Source organism: Carassius gibelio, chromosome A12, assembly GCF_023724105.1.
Source record: "Carassius gibelio isolate Cgi1373 ecotype wild population from Czech Republic chromosome A12, carGib1.2-hapl.c, whole genome shotgun sequence".
NCBI classification, from domain to species: Eukaryota; Metazoa; Chordata; class Actinopteri; order Cypriniformes; family Cyprinidae; genus Carassius; species Carassius gibelio.
In genome coordinates this window covers 15,222,301-15,243,673 of record NC_068382.1, presented here as the reverse complement: position 1 = coordinate 15,243,673, position 21,373 = coordinate 15,222,301, and the positions used below count along the sequence as shown (strand labels likewise).

The window sequence follows — 21,373 nt, the reverse complement described above, 5'->3', positions numbered from 1 at the left end:
GTTTCGGCTCCTGAGTCCGTAGCGAGTGATAAATAATTCCTTCAGTTGTTGGTGTACGTGACGTGTTACGGGTTTACACGGGCCAGAGAGAGCAGCATAACCATAATGTTTACTGGGACACATCCTAAAGAAAGTCTAAATCCTATAGAAATCCTATATTCCTGAGACAGGAGCACAGCATTGACGTCAGTCAAACATATAAACGCATGTGTCTATACAGACCCACAAGCTGCAATGTAGCATCTCTCTTTTTCGTTCCAAAAAGAAATGAATATTTTAGAGGATTTTTTCAATAAAAAGAAACTAGTTAAATCAGTACAGTAATAAATCAGTATATAGTGAATTAGCCATATTTTTCTACAATCCAAAAAGTAAATGAATACAGTAACAACAGAATTTGATTCAATTACTGGAATATTTCTGGATGCAGTGACTTTTTCCAAAAATAATTTTCAGAGCACTTACCTCTTTCAGGCAGCCCATAAAGTTGTTGCTAACGGGGGATCCGGGCAGATCGGCAGTGCTGGGACTACCCCCGACATAGAAAAAGTCATCCGAGCCTAGCATGGTGTAGTCCTCTTGTGTATATCCAGTGGTGGTCAGAATTCCATCCACGGATATTGTAACCTACACAACAAAGCACAGGGAAAGGACACGCTATACTCACATATAACTTGAATACTGTTACAGGGTTTTGGTCCCCCCTCGTAAGGATTTGGATGCTCAGCTTTGTTTTGTTTTTGTCTTTAATGCTTCTAATTTATGCATTTATTTATTCTCTTTTTATTGGTTTAATGTGAACCCATTTTCATGTCTGTTCCAGGAATTCTTATTAATTTGTTCACATATATGTATATACATTTTTTTTTTTATCTTTCTAGATTTACATTTTTGGCATTAACTTCTAGTAAGTCTGAGCTGAGGAAGTCTGCGGCACATTAGCCCAGGCTCAATGTTAGTGGTGCCATTAATAGAGCACAAAAAATAAATCAGCAGACACAAAAATGGTGTTAGTAGTAGGTGTGTTTCTGAGAGTTAGTATTGCTTGAATCCAGTGCGTGTGAGTAGTTTCAGCAGTTTTCAATGTTATTGTATGAGGTAAAACAAACAACACGGCGTGCTAAGGGGTTAGAAATGAAAGCACAGGCAATTAGAGGTACACATCTCACAGATCTGGTTGAATGGATGCATGCTTCATTATCCCTCCCTCTCCACATGCAAGCAATGGTTGGTTAGAGAGAACAATTCTTCTCACAGATTAGATTGCACAGGAATAAGTAAAGAGAGAATGGGAGGGAGAAGGACACAAACACGACGTAGCTCATGAGACCAACCACAGCAGAAGTGTCAACATGCATAAGCGTGTTCACATGAAGAAAGAAAGTAAAAAAACTACAACAGACGATGATGACCGGCCACCCATGCCAGCCTCGAATGTACTGATGGAGCAGAGGTGTTAGTACACGGGGTGGCCAGGATGCACACCATGCTGAACAACAGGCCTCAAAGCTAGCTGGACCAATGAAAAAACTCAGAGCCAGCCAGCCGAGACCGATCGGTGAGCAAAACCTTATGCAAAAGAACCCAAAGAAGGAAAAGATGCAAGATAACCTAAGAACAAAAGAAAAGATGGACGGGACATAAAGAGCTGAGGAAACCCAACTAATGAGAAGGAAAAGAAATGGGGAATTTGGGCAGGGCAGGGGAAGTAAGCGTAAAGAGTACCAACCGCATTTTCCCCCTTTTTTTGTTTAGAATTGATGTCTACGATTCAAAAAAAGGAAAATAGACACACGGCAAACCCAAACTAAGAAACAATTAGAATGATATCTACCGAACAATGTAGTTTGTTTACCATAGCGTGTCCAATGCCTGAGTGCTTTGTGGAAAAGGGGGGAGAAAGGAAATTAAAAAACTGTGAACAGAACACCGCTCCTCAATCAAAAAAGATGGTCTCTTGCCAAGGTTAGTACATCAGCGTTGCACGTTAGTAAGAGGTAACAGGTTAGTAAATGACACATTCCATGGATGAAAGGTTAGTTTCTTTCCCCAAAAGCAGGTTAGTAAACATTTAAAAAGGGCAAAAGAAGAGAAGGAAAGGAGAAGCAGACGAGATCTGCACCGTGGAGTTCCTCTGGGACGGATCTAGTCTATTCTGTTCTAAACACTGTCTCTTCCTATTCCTGGCTCTTCGCTAACTTTACTGGTTACAGAATGCACCAGAGCTTTTTATGTTTACTGCCTGTCCTATCCAACTTTGTGCCAGACATCTAGGAGCTTTTCCAAGTCTTGACACTTCAAAAGTGTTCTGCACTGACAGGTGACGTACTCATGTAATGAAGTGAGAGGTGGCGCTATCAAATAGTGACAGTAAAATATGGATGCCGTAGCATCTGAGATTGAATTTAAATATTAGTCAAGGGGAACAGGGTTAAAGGTATGTTGACTCATGTCTGAAAGATGAATTCATGGCTGCTACATGAATACTTTAATATGGGAAACATCTTTTTACATCAGCTCTGCTCTCTGCTACATAAATTAGCTCTAGTGCTAATTTAAAATGATAAAAGTGCACCAAATTCCTAGAACTTTCTCTTTTAGTCTCGTCTTTAAGTAACTTTCAAATACATTTAAAAAATTTATATTTTAAATGGGTGTATTTCTTGATCAGGGTCGGAAATTAACAGGGGGCTTGGGGCAAAAATGCCACCAAAATGAACAAAAATGCCCCTCAAATTCAAGATTAAAGGGCAAAAATTGACCCCTGCACAATTAAGCTAGATCAATTACATCTGTCATGCTTAAAGTAAAAAAGTAAAATTAAAAAAAAAAAAGTTGATTTCTGCATTAGATTTACAGATTCGCTCACGTTGCATTATATTTCTTTTTATGCATTGCTTGCAGTGTTGAGTGTTACAACCACTGGCACACATTTCTGTGGAGTATGACGTCTGGACTCATCACCACTGAAAACGCCAGAGTTGTTGACAGAATTCTGAAATCTGAAGTTGCAGATTCTCTCATCATAAACAGTGCTTCAAAGTTGTAAGTAAGAGACTGAATTAGCAGTGTAGATAGCTTTAGTGATTATATCCCCCCAAAAAAGCTTTCTATTAATCAACATTAATAATCATTATTGCTATATCAAGAGCAATAATCAACAATCATGATATTGCAGCTTCACCCTGTAATTAGTTTTAATGTACGATGTAATAGATGATTTACATTATGCAATATGTGTGTAATTAGATGTATATGTGGAGCATTAAACAGTCATACTTTATTAGTAACAGTCTACAGTATTGTAACTGATTGAAGTAACTGGTTAAATTTAAGTAAGCATAACACATATTTGATTATGTAAATTCCCCTTACAAAGGTCAAATTGCCTCTGGGAATCAGTTCCAGAGGGCAAATATTGCTCCTTAATGGAAAAGTTAGTTTCTGACCCTGGTCTTGATTTAAGTGGTTAAATACAGTTAAATAATGTCTGAGGGTTAGTTTGATGCTGCTAATCTGAATCTGAATGTATCCAATCTCGACCTCTGCCGTTTCTGCGCGGTTACCTGACGAAGGTTCCTGGTAACCTTCACATCATGCCAGGCATTGTCATTAAATTTCCCATTGACGGGCTCCACCAGGGCCTCGAAGGCCCCAGAGCCCAGGTTGATGACCAGTGAGACGGCACCATTTTTCAGCGCCAAGTTGACGTAGTCTGCGGATTTTCCAGTATGGAGCATCAGTCCATTGCGCTGCAGGGTCTTGAAGGAGAGCGTAATCTCATCGCTACTGCTCTGGATGGGGTTTGGGGATAGGTCATAACAGAAATACTCTGAACCCTTGAAGGTGGCCACGTACTCCTCTCTCTCTGCAAGAACATGGAGAAAAAAGCAGATAAGCTGAGAGCAGACCAATGTTTTTTTTTTCCTTTCTATTAAAAGAGATGCATCAATACCAAAGCAAGCAAGGCAATATAGTGCAAAATAAAAGTCCAGTTAGAAAGATAAGCAAGTATAGGAGTCAATAACGTTTTTTTTTTTTTTTGCCAATATATTTATTTATTCAACAATACAATAAAAATGCAATTCATAGATACAATAAAGAATCAAACCTCTTGTATAATAAGCACATTTTTCAATTTATTTAATAACATTTGATATTTTTGGGGCATAAAGATGTCAAGGTGATATAATGTAGCTATTCTTAATGAAAAACTTGTTTAAAAAATAAACTTTCTCATAATCCTTTATTAATATTTTTTAAAGATTATGGAAATGTTCTGACTGTGAAAACAATAGTAATGTGCTCCAACCAACATGCAAGAAAAAAAGGAAATGACATCACAGAGAGGACACCTGCAGACCCTCACGACTGTGTGTCAAGATAAATATGTTTCTTAAAATATCAGATCATCTGAACTTTTCATAACACGGCAAGGTTTTAAAATGCCATGCAACTGTGGCTTTCCAAAACCTTACTTATGAAATAATAATTCACGATATAACAAAAATCAATAAATACATTTTAGATTAAAAAAAAAAAAGAATAAATAAAAAATACGCATGTACTGTACATTTAAGGAAAATGTGATAATAATTCCCATTTTGTTACATCATATGACTTTTTTGGAGTCATTACATTGAAACCTTTCTTGAAAATGGTTTAAAAAAAATTCCAAAACCGTATGAATCCAACATTAAATCACCTTTTCTTTGTAGCGGATTCTTTTATATGTCATTTACCCTTTAGATATGTGAGCATATGGAGCCCTCAATTACATACATAGTAATATGGAGTAGATGACTTACCGTAATATAATCAGCTTCCATGCTTACTCGACACAAGACTTGCTAATTTCAAACAACCTACCTGTACAAAGGCAAAAGCTAAGTCTAAAGTCATACTAAAGGGGTCAAACGTAGTAGGAACCCACCACAGTCAATCTGAGAGATTGATTGCTGTCAGTATGTGCAAACACAGCTAAGAGATTGAGGTCAGAGCCATCTTGCTCATAAATGAGAACCAAGGTCCTTGATGATGGTGGCCATAAATAAAGCAGCCACACATATCAGGACATAATTACCAAATCAGTCAGCGAGACCCATTACTGTAAGTGTGCTGGCACAGAAACCAGTCGCGCACACTCTCACTCCTCTTCCCATTTGCACAAACAACTCCTACTGTCACCCAGATCCAAGTGTATTTTGGGAACTTGGTTAAAATATAAACTGAAGAGGCGCCCATTAATAAAGTGCGAAGTCCTATCTCCACAGCTACTGGTAAATATAATTTCATTATTACAGAGCAGAACTGAGTCTACTTCTCATCAGGAATATTAATGAGTTTAACAGGCAATTTACAGCAAGACTGAACCAAATTACCATAAATCCAGGAATCTGCAACACAATTAACCTAACACACCATGAGACCAGCTCATTTGCTCTGGAATTATCTGGAATATTCTTAAGATAAACCCTGGAGATATCAACAAGGCTCATTTACTCCATCTCTTTCTCCATCCTTCATCACCCTTCCTGTGTCCAGTTCGAGTTAAATAAGCTTTTTTCCTCAGCTGATGAAGTGTTTTTGTGTTTGCACAAAGAGCCAAAGGGTGGTGCTGTATCTGGCTCTCTTCCACCTCCTCTATATACCACTGAGTCAGCTATAAAAGTGACTCAGTGCAGGAAGGCGCCCACAGAGTCGCACCAGCACACACAAACTGGCTTTTGCACCAACACACACACACACTGGGCCATACACACGCTGTTTCACACAGGTATGTATATATTGGATGCCCATAATAACAACAAAATCCCCTCAAATCCCCATTTAAATGCCAGTAACAGAGTGCTTTATGAGTCTTTCGGCACCATCAGTCTCTGTTGGGACTTCCCTCTGATCTCTGCAAATACTCTTAGTAGGAAATCAAATCTTCATCTTCAAGAGCAGATAACCAAGAAGGCTTATTTAAATACAGCATTATGCTATGTGTTGGATAAAAAGGACCTCCAATCACTTCTTCGCTCAATAGCACATAGCAGTTTGCTCTGATTTCTGTATAACATAACATGTATTTTCTGTTTGTGCTTTAAAAAGCCATATCCTACCTGTTATCATTTATCTTTGGCGGTGTCTGTTTACACCAACCGTAAAGGCTATTTTTTTCTAACTGCCACTATTCAGGCAATTTACCCTTCGTACACACAGCACATTACTTCCATTTGCTCTTAATGCAAACAAGATGATATTTGTTGCTATTTGCACTTGGTGGAACCAAGGTGTGCCTCCATTTATACTCAATGTACTGTTCCTTTTTTCCTGCACTGTAGGCTATCTGTAGTCTGTTTTCATGTTAGTCAATCTTCCTGCTGCAAAACCAGCTGTAATTTAGTATAACATTATATGTTCTATCCTTCCTCTTCTTTATTTGATTAAACTGGCTGTTTTTGATATTCTGCCTTTAAGACAATATGTTGGGTGTCTGCTATGATTGGTTAGACTTTTTGAATGTGAAAGGATTGCTTGTGTATTTGCTGTCAAGTCTAATATAATTGGCACTGCCTCATCTTTCAATAACAGCTTTTTTTGTAAAGCTTATTTTCACATTCGCCAAACAATCTGCACCCAAATGTGTCACACAAAATGCTAAAGTAGGTCCTTTTCTTTGTTGGATCGAAGTACGATCCATGACATCAAATGCTGAATAATTTGTCTTTCAACCTACTGACACTGCACTTCTACCCCATCTGCTGCTTTAACTATTAATTTGGAACAGCGGCATTATGACATTTTTAATCAGCATTCTGCTGTTCATACATAAATAAAATAAAAAATCTTATTGTTGATATTTTTTAGGAAACTGTAATCCTTTTTTTTCAGGATTCTTTGATGAGTATAAAGGAACAGCATTTATTTGAAAGAGAAATATTCTGTAATATAATATAATTCTGTAATATATTCTGTAATAAAGCATTTTATTACACAATGGCACTTTGAACTATAATATTTTTCAGTTAACTTACAGAATAAGTATTGACAGACTTTATTGGTCGTTTTTGGGTTTTAATAATGAGGTCCAAGGTTAAAGGAAAACGGCAACATTTTTCCATATTCCACTATGTTCTTCCATCAACTTTCTTTTTTCCTTTTCCCATCGCAGTGCATGCACTCAATCGCTGTAGCGCATGGTGCCACTATGCTAGCATTTAGCTTAGCACCATACATTCCTTAGAATCCAAACAAGGATGAATTTAGAAGCTACTAAACACTTCCATGATTTCCCTATTAAAAGATGGTTACATGAGTAGTTACACAAGTAAGTATGGAGACACAAAATAAAATGTGACAATTTTCTAATAAAAAATGATAACTATAATGTATGGTGGAAGAGCACTTTGCAGTTCTTCGACCTCGGCACAGTATTATCATCACTCCTGAAAGCTCCTCACATTGGTTGATGAAAGTTAGAGGGAGAGGGAGTTTAACAGGAGTCATACGATGTACGCCTGCGAATAATGGACAAATATATGGCTATACAGAATGTTTTTTAAAGTCTTAAATACAGAATGATTCTGTATTATGTGTAATGGATTTCAGTGATGTCCAAAGTTAATTCTGAGAACCACTGCTTTAGCTTCTGTTCGCACTTATAGAGTGATGTCTTGTATGCTTCTGACTGAGCAATTATCTCTTCATCAACGTTGGGGGCAGCATGTCTGTGGGCTTGTTACCTCAAAGCTGCTATAGGCGACAGCCTGTGCCAAACAGCCAGTCAAGCATTGAGAACTCCCATGTTACAGGAAGACAAGCTTGCACTATGTTTCCCCTTCACAGTCTGAAAGAAGAGCTACGAAAAGCCATTATTTAATGGCTCCCCAGTAAGGGTGGGATATTTAAAAAAATAAAAATAAATAAATAAATTACACTTCTGGCAATAGTGTCAACTTTAATTATCTGTATTTTGCTGCAAGTAATACTCACAATATGACAGAATTTGTCTAATTAGCAGTACTGCAGCGGTGGTGATGAATTAATACTTGTTTTTTCTATTCAACAACAGAAATCTCATAAAGTCATTTTGCCATACCCATATCTTATTCCATTCGAGCTTGAGCTGTTTTTTTTTTCTTCTTTTTTTTTATGGACATACAGTAGTAAAAAATGTAAATAAAATAATAAAATAATAATGCCAACAATGCTCCACAAAACACAAAACATTACTAATTGAAGGTGAACATAAAACTAATTCATTCGGGCCTTTGAATATGTCTTCATAAATCTACACCAAAATGATCAAATCAGAATGTGTCTAGTTAAGAAAAGAAAATCACAGCATCTTCTCTGACTGTATTTTTAACTATACGTGAACATTTGATGTCAGACTGAACAGGGACTAGGCACCAGTTAAACTGCCAAAGACGTCCACATTGATTTTTCATAAGATGAAAGTTCGCTCACAGTTAATTACAATTAATATGTAAGATGAGGTAAAACAACTTCAGCACTAGCCCACAGACTTATTTGAATTTGTAATCTTTAGAGAAATACTGCACCGTCATTGAATAAAGTGTGAATGATTCACCTGTCAACCATGTACCTCAGTGGCCAGTGCATTCATTTTATCTGTATGCTTTGATTCTTCCTCTCTTTGTGTTTTAGCCAAAAGACCTTTGCAGGCTCTCCAGAGGTATGTTATGGCGAATCACATATAGCTTTACCACCATGGCCCCATTCACGCTGTAGGGAATACAAGAGCGGAGATAAACGACAGTGGGGCTGAAAGGGAGACTGAGGCTCTGGGCACAGATAAATCTAGTTGGAGTATACACTTCTTCAAGATAGCCCACTAGATCAAGATTACTTACAAACCCATTCAAGTAATAGCTTAGCTGCTTGTATTTTATCTGCTTGAGAAAGGGGGTGGGGTAACAGCATACAGTTAAACACAAGCTATCGTTCTTTTATTTAATAATGACGTCTAACTGGACCACAGTATTAAATCACTCCACACAACATTCAATAGCCTAACTGTTTGGGGTTTAAACATGACCACAGCTGTTCTGTTTTTAAGTTGGAATTAAAATACAATGCTTGTTTCTTAATCATTTTTTGGGTCCTGTTTTGCTCTAGCACATCAACATTTCTCACAAGATATGATATGAATGGCATAGCATTGGAAGGTGTAATGCAATCATGACAGCTGAAAGTAAATCTATGATGAGGAAGTTCACTTTTTGAATGTGTAAAGGCAGTATATGTAAATATCATCTTGTTGAAACTTACTGTATGTCAAGTTCTTTGACATAAAATGGGATGTTTGAACATATTTTTGAAATACTTTTGACTTGACTGCTTTTGTTGTTTTGATAAGTGCATAAACTGATTTTTAATTCTGCATTGCCAAATTAGATATATTATGCCTTTTTTTTAAGATGCATGGCTTCAGTCTTTCCAAATGTAACTTTTAATTTAGTGTGTTTCTTGCCATTTCTTTGTAATCAAATTTTGTATTAATTTCATAGGGACAATTTTTTCACCAACATTTTTTTTCTTAAGTATATCGAAAATATAAGCAGCTTGTTCATTCTAATAAATATCTTATTTTGTCTTACAAAGAGTTTAGACTGAAATGAGTTCATATTTGGTTACGCTGTCCCTTTTAATGATTTTGAAACACTTTTGTTCTGACCTGCATAAAAGAATGTGATCTTTTCTAAACAAAAAAAACTTTGCTGCTTTATTGTAATGCTGTGAGGAAACTCCCTTAAAATCTTTTGGAAATATCAAGGATGCAATGCATTCTGGGGAGAAGCAGAAGCAATTAAGTAGGCTCATATTACATGCATGTGTATTCACACATTTCCTTCTCCCTCTTCCATAACACATCCACATTTTCTATCATTTATCACCAGCCTTCACTTCGCCTCTCTCCATTTTTCACACCTTCTTTCCCTGAGCAACCAGCATAAAATTTGAGCAAAATATTGTCCTCCTCTCTTATTCATAGAAGTGCAGTGCATCCCCAAACAATTTGCACAAGGTATGTATGTGTGTGTGTGTGTGTGTGTGTGGTATTTATGTTAATTTTGTGACACTCACCTCACCTTCACAGAATTAAATGTAATCTGTGGCATAAGGTACCCATTGATACCTTGGGTATAGAGTTATATATATATTTATAGTTAATTTTGTTTTGTTTTGTTAATATACTATTAAGCAATGAATAGGACTGCATTAAATAGATCAAATGTGATCTAATAATGATTTCTATTCAAAACACTTTTTATTTTAAATAAATATTGTTCTTTTGAACTTTCCATTCATCGAGTAAAAATAAAAAAAGTATGGATTCTGTTGTTTTTTCACGGCATTACAAAAAAACGTATAACTAACTTTCAAAAAACGATGTAAAAAAATGTATAACTAACTTTTCTGACTCTAACTTTGACTACTAACAATTTCTGAGTGAAAATCAGGAGTATGTAAACTAGATGTACTGTACATCACTGCACATCCAGTATAGGGGCTATCAGAGTAAAGGAGAGAAGAGGTCAAAGTGGCTCCCAGTGAGCAGTACACCTAATCAGGTGCTTTGTTTTGCCACTGGAGATGATCGCACAGTGAGTTAATGAGAGCAGCTCCAAAGCCGCAGCTGAGTCCCAATCTAACAATGGCAAGAAAAACAACAGGAATGACAACAACAGAAGATAATAACACCGCAATTACCCAAGCTAAATATATACCCAGGGGGTATGGACCATGGACAGCAACAATACCATTAAACTGACTCTGAGGTCTAGTTATACCGCCATTTAGCTCTTTCAGCTACTAAGAAGTGCCTCAAGTACAATCACTGCATCAATGGACATAATATAAATATTAATACATATTGTTGGATAGCAAGGAACCATTACGGTCATAATTCCAGTTAATTTCTCTGTGTGATATTTTCTTCCCCCTTATGTTCAGACAGGGCACTATATAATGTGTGACAAGTTTATTCAATCTGCTTAGCTGCTCCGACCTTGATAAGGCCAGATATCAAAATGTATCCATCTCAGAGCTTAGCCGAGACCCATCAAGCTATTGTGAGCTGGCGCTATGGAGGAGCATTTCACACTTGACTGGCCACAGATGTGTTTTGTTGAATATTGATTTATTGTTTGATTGATTATTCCTCACATCATAAATCTGCCAGTGAATGGGATGAGACGGTGGAAGATACAAAAAGCGCAAAAGACTGGCTGGCTCATTATTTCAGCTGTCGAGGCAGCTATATCGTGGATGCAGTTCAATCTGAAATTACAATTTCTCCAAATGGCAGTGTTTCCATTTCAGGGAGAGAAATAATATTTGAGTCTTTCTTTGCTGAGATAAGAGCTCGTATCTGGTAAAACTAAAACTGAAGGTTTTGGGAAATCATTCTAATGATTCAGTACTGATGAGACTGAAAGCACATCTTTTACAAAACAGTGCATGCAAATACTGTGCTTCTCGTCCTTAAAACATGAATGTGGCAACTGATCTCCCATAAACATCATTCATAATTTCTTGAAAATTGAAATGAAAAAGGCTTGGTGCTTTTTTTGAGGTTGAAAACGCATTCACTCATCTGAGGTTCACTGAGAGAGAAAAAAATCCAAGTTTCATAGCTCCAGTTTTCATGAACAAAGAGTCTAATTATTATTCTGAGATATGGTACTATTAAATGTCTTTCTATATTCAGCTGTGACCAAACACCTTTAGCTAAACGCTCCAAACACATATCTCTCAAAAAATAGCCGTGAATCTGTGGAACATGCAGCGCAAAGTCACAACTCACTTCAAAACGCTCTATCCACCTCCACAGCACCTCATTACAGCCTTTCTTATGCAAATGCAAGGAGACAAACCGGCATCACACAGACACGCAGCCTGCCGTCCTAGAGGCATCTCTTCCTCTCCTAACGAATCCGTCTCAACTTTTGAACTCCCTCTCTCTATCGCTCTCCCTTTCTTGCAGGTGTGGAGGCTCAGCGTTTTTAAATGCTGGCATTCTCTAGGACACCACGTCAAATTTTAGAAGCCCGTGGTTGAGTGACGTAAAATCTTCAGATCTTATCTCAATTTCAAGGAGAAGATTCAGTTCGTTATTTATTTCACAGCTCTTCTCGAGAAACCCGTGCGGGCACTTTTATTTTGGAAAGTCCTCCTCTATGAGTTGGGACCTGTCTGACCTGTCAGAGCCAGCTACCTCTCTGGAGCAGCAAACCAGCAGCCAACCCTCTCACTCAGTCCCTACCATATGTCCCAGTGTTCTGCCAATTCCTTGCGCACAAGACCTCAGAGCACCCCATTAACGAAAGTGAGAGAGAGAGAGAGAGAGAGAGAAGAGGGGGAGCGAGACATGGACATAAACATACATCGAGAAAAACAGAAGTGGGAGATGGAGAGATCAGCAGAAAAATAAGAGCCTCAGAGAGAGCAAAAGTAGAGCAGAAACACGCCTGAACTGAGTAACAGAGAAGATCAATCAGGAGAGAGAAAGAGAGAGAGAGAGAGAGACAGCGCAAGAGATAGATGTTAAAGGAACAGTTTGAATGAAAAAATTAGTAATAGTAAAAAGTAATATTTTATGAGATAATACTGACAAACCCAGCCATTTGGTGTATCTTTAGTCATTACTTTATAAGTCATTAGTTCAGGAATCGGACTATACTGACTGTGCTGTATTTTTTGATTCACTAAAAAGAACAGAGACAAGGTCATACTTTCAGGAACTGAACTGCACTGCTTACACAGTATGCTTTGATTCAGTAAAAATAACAAGTCATTTATTTGGGAATTTAAATATACTGGTTGCACTGTAGGCTTGCTGCGATAGACGGTGTTGACGGTGTTACCGGTTTTAAGCCACAACACCGGTTACATCACTTTCCCACCATGACACCGTCGCCACCATTATTTAGATTTTTTTGTTAAGTATTCGTTTTTTCTTAAATATTTATTTGAATTAAGTCAAAATAATAATTATAAATAATTTATTTTAAAACAGAGCATACACTATAATTAAAAACTGAACGCACTGTGGCTGCATCAGCATAACTGCGTCATTTCTTCTCACTGTGCTGCATTTTATTAAAGAGGAAACAATGGGATAAGGATGGAAAACTAGCAGCCAACCTGAAAGCTGGCATCATATATATTTTAGACGAGAAATATGAAGCTCTGCCAGAAGCAAGCCGGCAGTTTACTGTGCTTTCACACCACACTCTGACGCAGATCGAATACTTATCTTGTATTGAAAGTGGCCGCAAAGCAAACAAACAAAGTATTAAGATCCTTAACCTAATAATGTATAAAGCACTGTAAAAATACTCTGATGCAAGTAAAAGTCCTGCATTGAAAATGTTACTTAAGTAAATATAATCAAGTATAAACATTACTTAATGCAAGTATAATGAAGGAAATTTGTTTAAAAGTAAACTTGGACTACTGTACTATTATTTATTATATCATTAGATTATTATTCCTATATGGTTACTGCACATCAGCACCAGGAACATGAACAATCTCAGATGCTGCTCCTCGACGCCAGCTCACATTGAAAATGAATGACATCTGGCCACTTTGACGCCCTCGACGGTGGCGGTGTGAACACACAGTTATGCGCGAGACAACATTCCTGGACCCACGCTACCGGGATGACTACGACCCGAAGAAGAGACCAAGAAATTGTCATCCTCGGTAGGAAAGTGTTGCAACGCACCCAACAAAATGAGGAGGAAGCCGACGTCGAGCCGCAGCCTAAAAAAAAAAAAAAAAAAAAAAACAACAACTCTGCAAGCACTGTTAATAAATGCCTTTTTAAAGTTTTATTATTTTATTATTAGTAGTAATTATTAGTAGAAGTTTTTCTTTTACATTTGTTTCTTATTTATATCGTTTTATCTTATTTAATCTTTGTGTAATTTATTTAAGCCTATTTTATTTTCTTATTCACTTTAAAAATGTTCTAATATTGGATAAGCAGTAAACGTCCATGGTTCTTATTTGTTTGGGTCCACAGTTTGCCGATGTTCAGTTTTTTCAGCCTGCGTGGCGGTATTCTTATTCGTTATGGTAATAAAAGGTACTGTATGTATTCAATATCATTTTTTTTTTATTTAAGCAATTGACATGGAATTGCCAATTGCCACTAATTCAAAAGTGAAAGTATAACACGCACGCATTTATAAGCTATTTAAAAGCAAGGAAAAGAGGACCCATCCCCCAGGGATACTGGTATTACCGATGTTGTCACACGTTGATTAACTGGTGGGAAATTTTCCTCACCACGCAAACCCTATCGCACTGTTTGTAATTCACTAAAAAGAAGTTTTTTGATTTGGACCACAATGGTTGTGCTGTAAGCTTTTGATTCACTAAAAAGAGCCTGCTTGTAAAACTAATTTATTTGGGAAATTGGAATGCAATGGATGCCCACTATAATTTCAATTCACTAAAAATAACCAACTTAGAGTCATTCATTCAGGAACTGGACTATACCGGTTGCACTAGAAAGAGCTGGCTCATAAGAGTTAATTATTCAGGAATCAGACTATGTACTTGGATACTCTAGGTTTGTAATTCACAAAAAAATATCGGAAAGGAGAGTCTTTCGTTTTGTCTCTTTGTGCTATACAAGTATAGTCAGTAGATATATTACACTGCCTTCTCTGTCTTTCGAAATAATTTCTGAAAACCTTTTTGGAGTAATTTACTACATTTGAGAAATGGTAACAAAACTGAACATGATTTAATTATGGAAAAAGGCCAATTATATTCTCAAACCAAAAAAACTTAATTCATGTCCAACAGAAGTCAGTCAGTTCTCTAAATGACACAAGGTTGAGAAAATAACAGCATTTCTGTTTTGGGGTGAACTGTTCCTAAAAGAAAAACAGGAGGTGGGCGTATACAGACTGTCAAGATTCCCACGGACAGAAGAAGAGATTGTGAGAGAGGTGTTTTTTGTAAACTCAGTCAGATCTCAGTGCTGCATGAGTGTAATTTTATGTTATCGTCAGACCGTGAATGTGGATGCATGGGTCTGTGCTGATATTGAATAACAGCAGGGAGGGAAGCTCAGAATCTCAGTACTCAGAGCACTACCCTCTCTTCTGAAGCTCTCCAGCATGGACGCAATATGGCATACAGTCTATACGTGCCAGAACAGCTTCACAACTGATCAATGCGCACACATACACATACACACACTTTCATGATAGACCCTCCCATCACAGCAGACACTGCCTATAGAGCCAGCATGCAGCGCTCTCTCATCCCTACTGCATATCAATGCCATTATCTCAGACCAGATTTCCACCACTCAGCAGATCGCTAAAGTAAGCTCCGTTTGACACTGTGTGGAAAGCTGTCCTCTCAGCACTGGTGTATTTTTAGAAGCTTGAATACAAAAACGTAACACAGCTCTCTGCTAGTTTCCATCTTTAAATGCATTTCTCTGCTTTTTTGTCTGTTAGACTGTAGGTTATCGATCCTCTATATTTACAACCTCACAAAAGCATATCTGTGTAAGGTAACCACTAATGGAGTGACCACATCGTTTGTACTTTTTCTCCCAGGTGCGACCCTCACAGAGCTGCCTCTATTTCTTCTCTCCTTTCATTCATGAAACTCACTGAACTCCATATGTAGGAGTCTAGGCTAGTTCACACTGCGCTAACACACCATCAAAATGGCATTCGTGAAAATGTTCACGTACAGTTCTGTATGCCAATATTCTATGAGTAAGAGTGCCAGTGTTGCTTTAGTGGAACTCTGGCCAACAGCACAACTATGATATTACTTTTCTACAATAAATTAATAAACAATAAGTTAAAACTGAAGTACTTACATTTTATGCATAATAGTGCCGTTTACTTATTTTTGTCTGGCTACGAAAATAGTTGAAAAAGAATCAGAGCAGTAGCTGAGAAAATTTAATGATTCAAAATTTAATTCACTTGTTTAGTTCTCAGATGGATCAGTGTTTAGAAATGGTTGGACTGAATGATTCACTCAGCCACTTGTTACGCCTCTGAATGAATCAGTGTTTTTGAACGAATCACCCGAACGGTTCATTGACTCACTCGCGAAGACAGTCATTGGTCTAGATTTCTGTATTTTTTAATTTTGTGAAGTTGCAATCACATTTACAGTTTTTCTGTTATTTTTTTGGCAAAAAAAATAAAAATAAAAATAAAATTCCATTGTTTAAATAGGAACAGTAAAATGAAGAGATATTTCCCCAAGCAGATTGGGCATTAGTTCAAGTTATCAAGTGAATCCCCTGCATCGACTAACAGAAAGCTGCTTGGTTTGATAGAGGCAAGTTCAGCTACATACATTGCTACACAATTAAAAACAGACAACTTTGGGATACATAATTTTGCTGACACTGGACCACATCTTAAGGCAGTAAGACTTGTTTTCACTGAACTTTGTAAGTTTAAGTTCTTTCCCCATCTGACAAAACATTTTTATTCTTTTTCCTAAACTCAAATTTCACTGGATCACAAAATACACTCCATACCATTCTTTGAGTGGTTCTTTGTAGAGCCAAAAATTGTTCTTCTATGAACCATTAACATAAAAAATAAAAGAAGAACTTATAGAATTACCTTTATTTTTAAGAGTGTACAGAATTATTACTATTTTCTTTTTTTTTTTGTAGATTGATGGGTCAGTGTGAACCATCCCTTCTTAATGAAAGCATAGCTATGCTTGTTTCCTCTTTTCTCTCCTATAACAGAAAGTGTGGTTGCTTCTGTTGCTCCAGTAGCTAGTTTACCATCCGTGATGGAAGACTTGACAGTTAGTGCTGCAGCGCTGTACGCTGCTTCACAGCAAGACGGCACCAACCGAACACACTGAAAAATGTGATTAACACATCAGTGTGCTTTACACATGCGCCCTTCACCTCCCATTCTCCACAGAAACTACAGACTGGGGAGGGAAGGAGGGAGGGTGTCGGCAAGCCCCAATGGTAATTGCTGGTGAAGAGGAAAACAAGAGCAGGTTGAGGCAGTTGGGAAGGGAAACGCAACTGCTCATTTTCTGTGCGAAAGCTCCCCTCCGTGCTTAACAGATCAAAGAAGGGAATTTAATAGACCACCCATAGAGTCAGATGACAGCAAAGACAGGACACGGGACAGCTACGCTTCAGAACAGCCAAGTCACTGCATTGCAAACGCAACAGAACGTACTACCAACTAAAGACATCAAAGTGTTCTCGTACCTTATGGTGGATATGAAACACTTAGTTAGAGCACAGAACTACCTTTCATTTCCAAACACCAGCCGAGACAAACAAGACGATTACGCTCAGGTCTGCGTCTCCTCCTCCTGAACGCTATGGTAATCAAATTCTCCACAGAAGACCAAAAGCAACAAAACGCCAAAGCTACTGGAATGATAAACAGGGGGCCGTGTAGCTTGGAAGGAAGACTACACGACGGGACGAGGCATTTGAAAGCTGCACCCTCCTCAGGTAGAGGTTCAGTCTCACTCCGGGCCCCAGCTTCCTCCATTTCCATATGCACAGACGAAAACACAAGTAAACACCTCAGCTAGGGCTTTATGAATGACTCCTGATCCATAAACACACACACCCAGAGACGAGCTGAGGGAACAGCCCTGCTGCTCTCTGATAAGCTTCCCTTGCTTCTACCTTCACTTCATCTACATAATTCTGCCTCTGTAAACTATGCAATTGTTCATTTCATGCCTCAAGTGTTTATGTGCTTATATAAGTTAAATGAGAGACTGGGGCTTCTCTGTCTTTACTTCTCTCAATCTCCTCGTCTTTAATTTTCTCTCAGCCACTTCATTTCATTTTTTATATATATATATATATATATATATATATATATATATATATATATATATATATATATATATATATATATATATATATATATATATATATATATATATATTGCTCGCTGGAATAAATCACAGAGCATCTAAGCAGGGCAGTCGACCAGGCTTGTGGAGTGAAAGAATATTTGGTGTTATGTAATCAGAATACAAAATGTTAACTGTATTTTGTTAGAATTACATGGAAATTACCTAATTAGATTATAATTACATTTAAATTACCATTTTAAGTGTATAATGACAACATAAAGTACTCTAGCTTTTAGAAGCTCACTTCATTTCTCTAGGCTCGAACTTTCCTTTTCTGTCCGTCATTCTCAGGGAAAATAAATGAATAAATGTAAATGTAATGTAAATGTAAAATTAATTGTAACTTGTCCGAGCAGCTTTCCATAGTCCAATGTTACAATGAAATATATTTCAATCTCAAATAAATGCAGTTCATTTTGACTTTCAATTCATTAAAGTATACTGAAAGAAATGTGTCATTGTTTCCACACAAATACTAAGCAGCACAACTGTGTTCAATATTGATAATAATAAGAAACATTTCTTGAGCACCAAATCAGCATTTTAGAAAATGATTTCTGAAGAATCAAGTTACACTGATTGGAGTAATGGCTCCTGAAAATTCAGCTTTGCCATCACAGGAATAAATTACATTTTAAATAGAAAACAGTTCTTTTAAATTGTAATAATATTTCACAATTTTACTCTACGGTATTTTTTATCAAATAGATAGCCTTTGTAAGCATAACAGATTTCTTAAAAAAAAAAACATACCTTTTTTTTTTTTACCAACCCCAACTTTACTTGTTTTCCAAGATAACATCCAAAAATCCTTGCAAAAGATAATAACACTTTTCAATAAAATATAAAATTTTAGTTGCTGTGTTTATTTTATGAAACTTTGCCAGGTATATGTATTTACTGACCTACATTATACCTTAGCTGTTCAACAACAACAGCAAAATACACTTATAGAGACATATTCTCTCTAAACCAGTCTTTTATCTTATACTCAGTTGCTTCTCAAGAAAACTTATCTAGTTTTAATGATGTTTCAACTTAAAAGTTAGACTTTCTGCTGTGCAGAAATGCATTTAAGAAACAACCTCTCATCTCTGCGGTCATTTGGGAATGTTACCTCTCCAGTGGATGGAAGGTGACCTGGCTTGTAGCCCATGTGATGCACACATTTATAAAGTGAATACTAGCTGTGCTAACACATGCTCCACTGCTCAAAGTACACGCACAAGCACAGCCCCCGTCACTTATCACACTCCACATGACTGCCCTGCTAACAAAATCACTCTCCTCTGTCACAGTTTTCAAGCTCTTCTCCTGTCTCTCTCATCTAGATTAAATAAATAAGTAAATGCAACAACCAAAGCCATGCATTTACAGAGAGAACAGAGTCAAAAGACATCAGTGGCTTCGATTGGATGGATATGTGATTGGGTTTTGACAAAAAGAAAGTAGAAATCTGTCATTCATCTTGGTCGACTTGTCTTCACAGAAACCGGTTTTTGATTTCAGGGCACAAGAAATAAAAGTTATATCTCACAGCACGCTTCAAATGCTATCCAATAAGAGTGAAAATGTAATTCCTACCTCAGCCCCTGTAGGTTTGTGGCAAGTTTGCGGTCTTACAAATATTGGTGTTTTTGTAATGGGAAAGCCATTATCTTGGTTTGGCTCCTGAGGCGAGTTTTTACTGCTAAGATGGGGAGGGGGAGGGGTCGAGTAAGGGGGTGATTTAATGGCATCCACTGTGAGTAACACTCGGTGTGGAAATCTCAATAGATGTCATTCCCTCAACCACAATCATCACAGACGTGCGAACCATGCAGCAGCAAGTGTAATTCCATGACAGGCTGTCAGTCAAATATCACTGTGCTAATATGAGCACAGGGACAGAATGAGCATCACAGTCATTCATCACTGTACGTTATCAAAGATCAACATTGTCCTTCTGAGAACAAAAGGGAGGGATGGAAAGATCTAAGATACACAATTTACATCCCACCGGAGGCGATAACAGATGCTTATCGCTTTTTTGAAAAACATTGAGCTCTGGTGAATTATGCTATTTTGCTTTAACATTAATTCAAAATAATGTAAGAAAACTTTACACAAAGAGGAATAACAGGATTACAAAAATGCCCTTTCCTACTAATATGAAATAGTAAATCATTTTAAAAAATAATGAATTTTATAAATACAATATGCCCTGATTTTGTATCTAATTAAACAATTCAATTACAATATACTTACATTTAAGTTTGACTGCATTACTGCAAAGATTCTACTAATCTGTATACACATTTGAACTTTTGAATAAATTAACTCATCTTATTAAGTTTATCTCCTGACCACGCCTCCACACACTCTTGATTGTGTGAATTCAATGTGCTGTGGATGAGGTGGAAAATTTATTTTTTGGACATTCTTTTCTGCCCTTTAACTTTTACCTTCAAGCTGTCTTTTCTAAAAATACTTTGTACTGACATGTATTTAAAAATGTCAGTGCCATTGTCTTGTCTCAAGATGCACGCCATTAAAGCATGCACAAAAAATGTACACCTATCCCACCTCCAGATCAGCAGTCTGTCATGTGGGTTAACTGAGACCTGTTCTGAGGATGATTACTTTATTGACTGGCACACTGCACATTTAAATGTAAACCCTAAGGTCAGATGTCCTTATAAAGACTGTAACTTTAATGTTTGCTCTTCACAGAAAAGTTGTCAGCGACGATACAGACATCAGCCAGATGGTACTTCAAAGGCCAGCTCTTTTTACAGTTAACCAGGTATGTATAGGTGCATTAATCCCATGTTGCAATTACCATAATTACAAAATTACAACTAGGAAAAAGCATTAATGGCCTTGTAGAACTCATAATTACCATCTGTAAACTGGGAATTTTCTGAGAGCTTCTACTTGTATCATGTGACCACTGTACCTGACTTGCTGCAGATTAATTTAGGCGTTGATAGTGTTGTCATAGAAAAACATAATTTCCGGTCCTAGGACATGAACATCTCAGAAAAGAACGTCATAATTTTGTCTTTTCAGAGTTACAGTATTTGTGACATGGTGTGAACGCTAGGTATTTGACCCCAGCTGGAAACACTTTAGAATAGGGAACACTTGTTCACTATTTACTACGACTAATTTGCTGCCTATTAATAGTTAAATGAAATAAAAAATTTAATTAAATTCAATTTATGCATTTAGAAGACCCTTGTATCCAAAGTGACTTACAGTGCATTCAGGCTAACATTTTTTACCTAACATAATAGTTAGTAAGGTATTTTAGGTATAAGGTAGGATTAAGGATGTAGAATAAAGTCACGATTTTGTTCTCATAAAATAAAAAAGGAGCCATTAGCTAAATGCTAAAGCTTCTCTTTTCCATACAGTAAATTCAAAATACATGGTGATCTCTGACTGTCAACCAGTTACA

General features: G+C 37.1%; 1 protein-coding gene across 11 annotated transcripts in view; it reads right to left on the bottom strand.

Annotated features, from left to right (window-relative positions):
- The window catches only part of LOC128025257 (neurexin-1a-like), a 168,914-nt gene that overhangs the window by 99,379 nt on the left and 48,162 nt on the right, over positions 1–21,373 (bottom strand). For 9 of the 11 annotated variants that reach the window (XM_052611441.1, XM_052611435.1, XM_052611432.1 and 6 more), the window contains 3 exons: positions 3,567–3,868; positions 1,856–1,879; positions 466–627 (listed from right to left, as the gene is read on the bottom strand). In XM_052611441.1, coding sequence (XP_052467401.1) covers positions 466–627; positions 1,856–1,879; positions 3,567–3,868 — 488 coding nt within the window. The remainder of the gene's footprint in view (positions 1–465; positions 628–1,855; positions 1,880–3,566; positions 3,869–21,373) is intronic. The other 2 variants (XM_052611437.1, XM_052611440.1) reach the window with 1 other exon arrangement.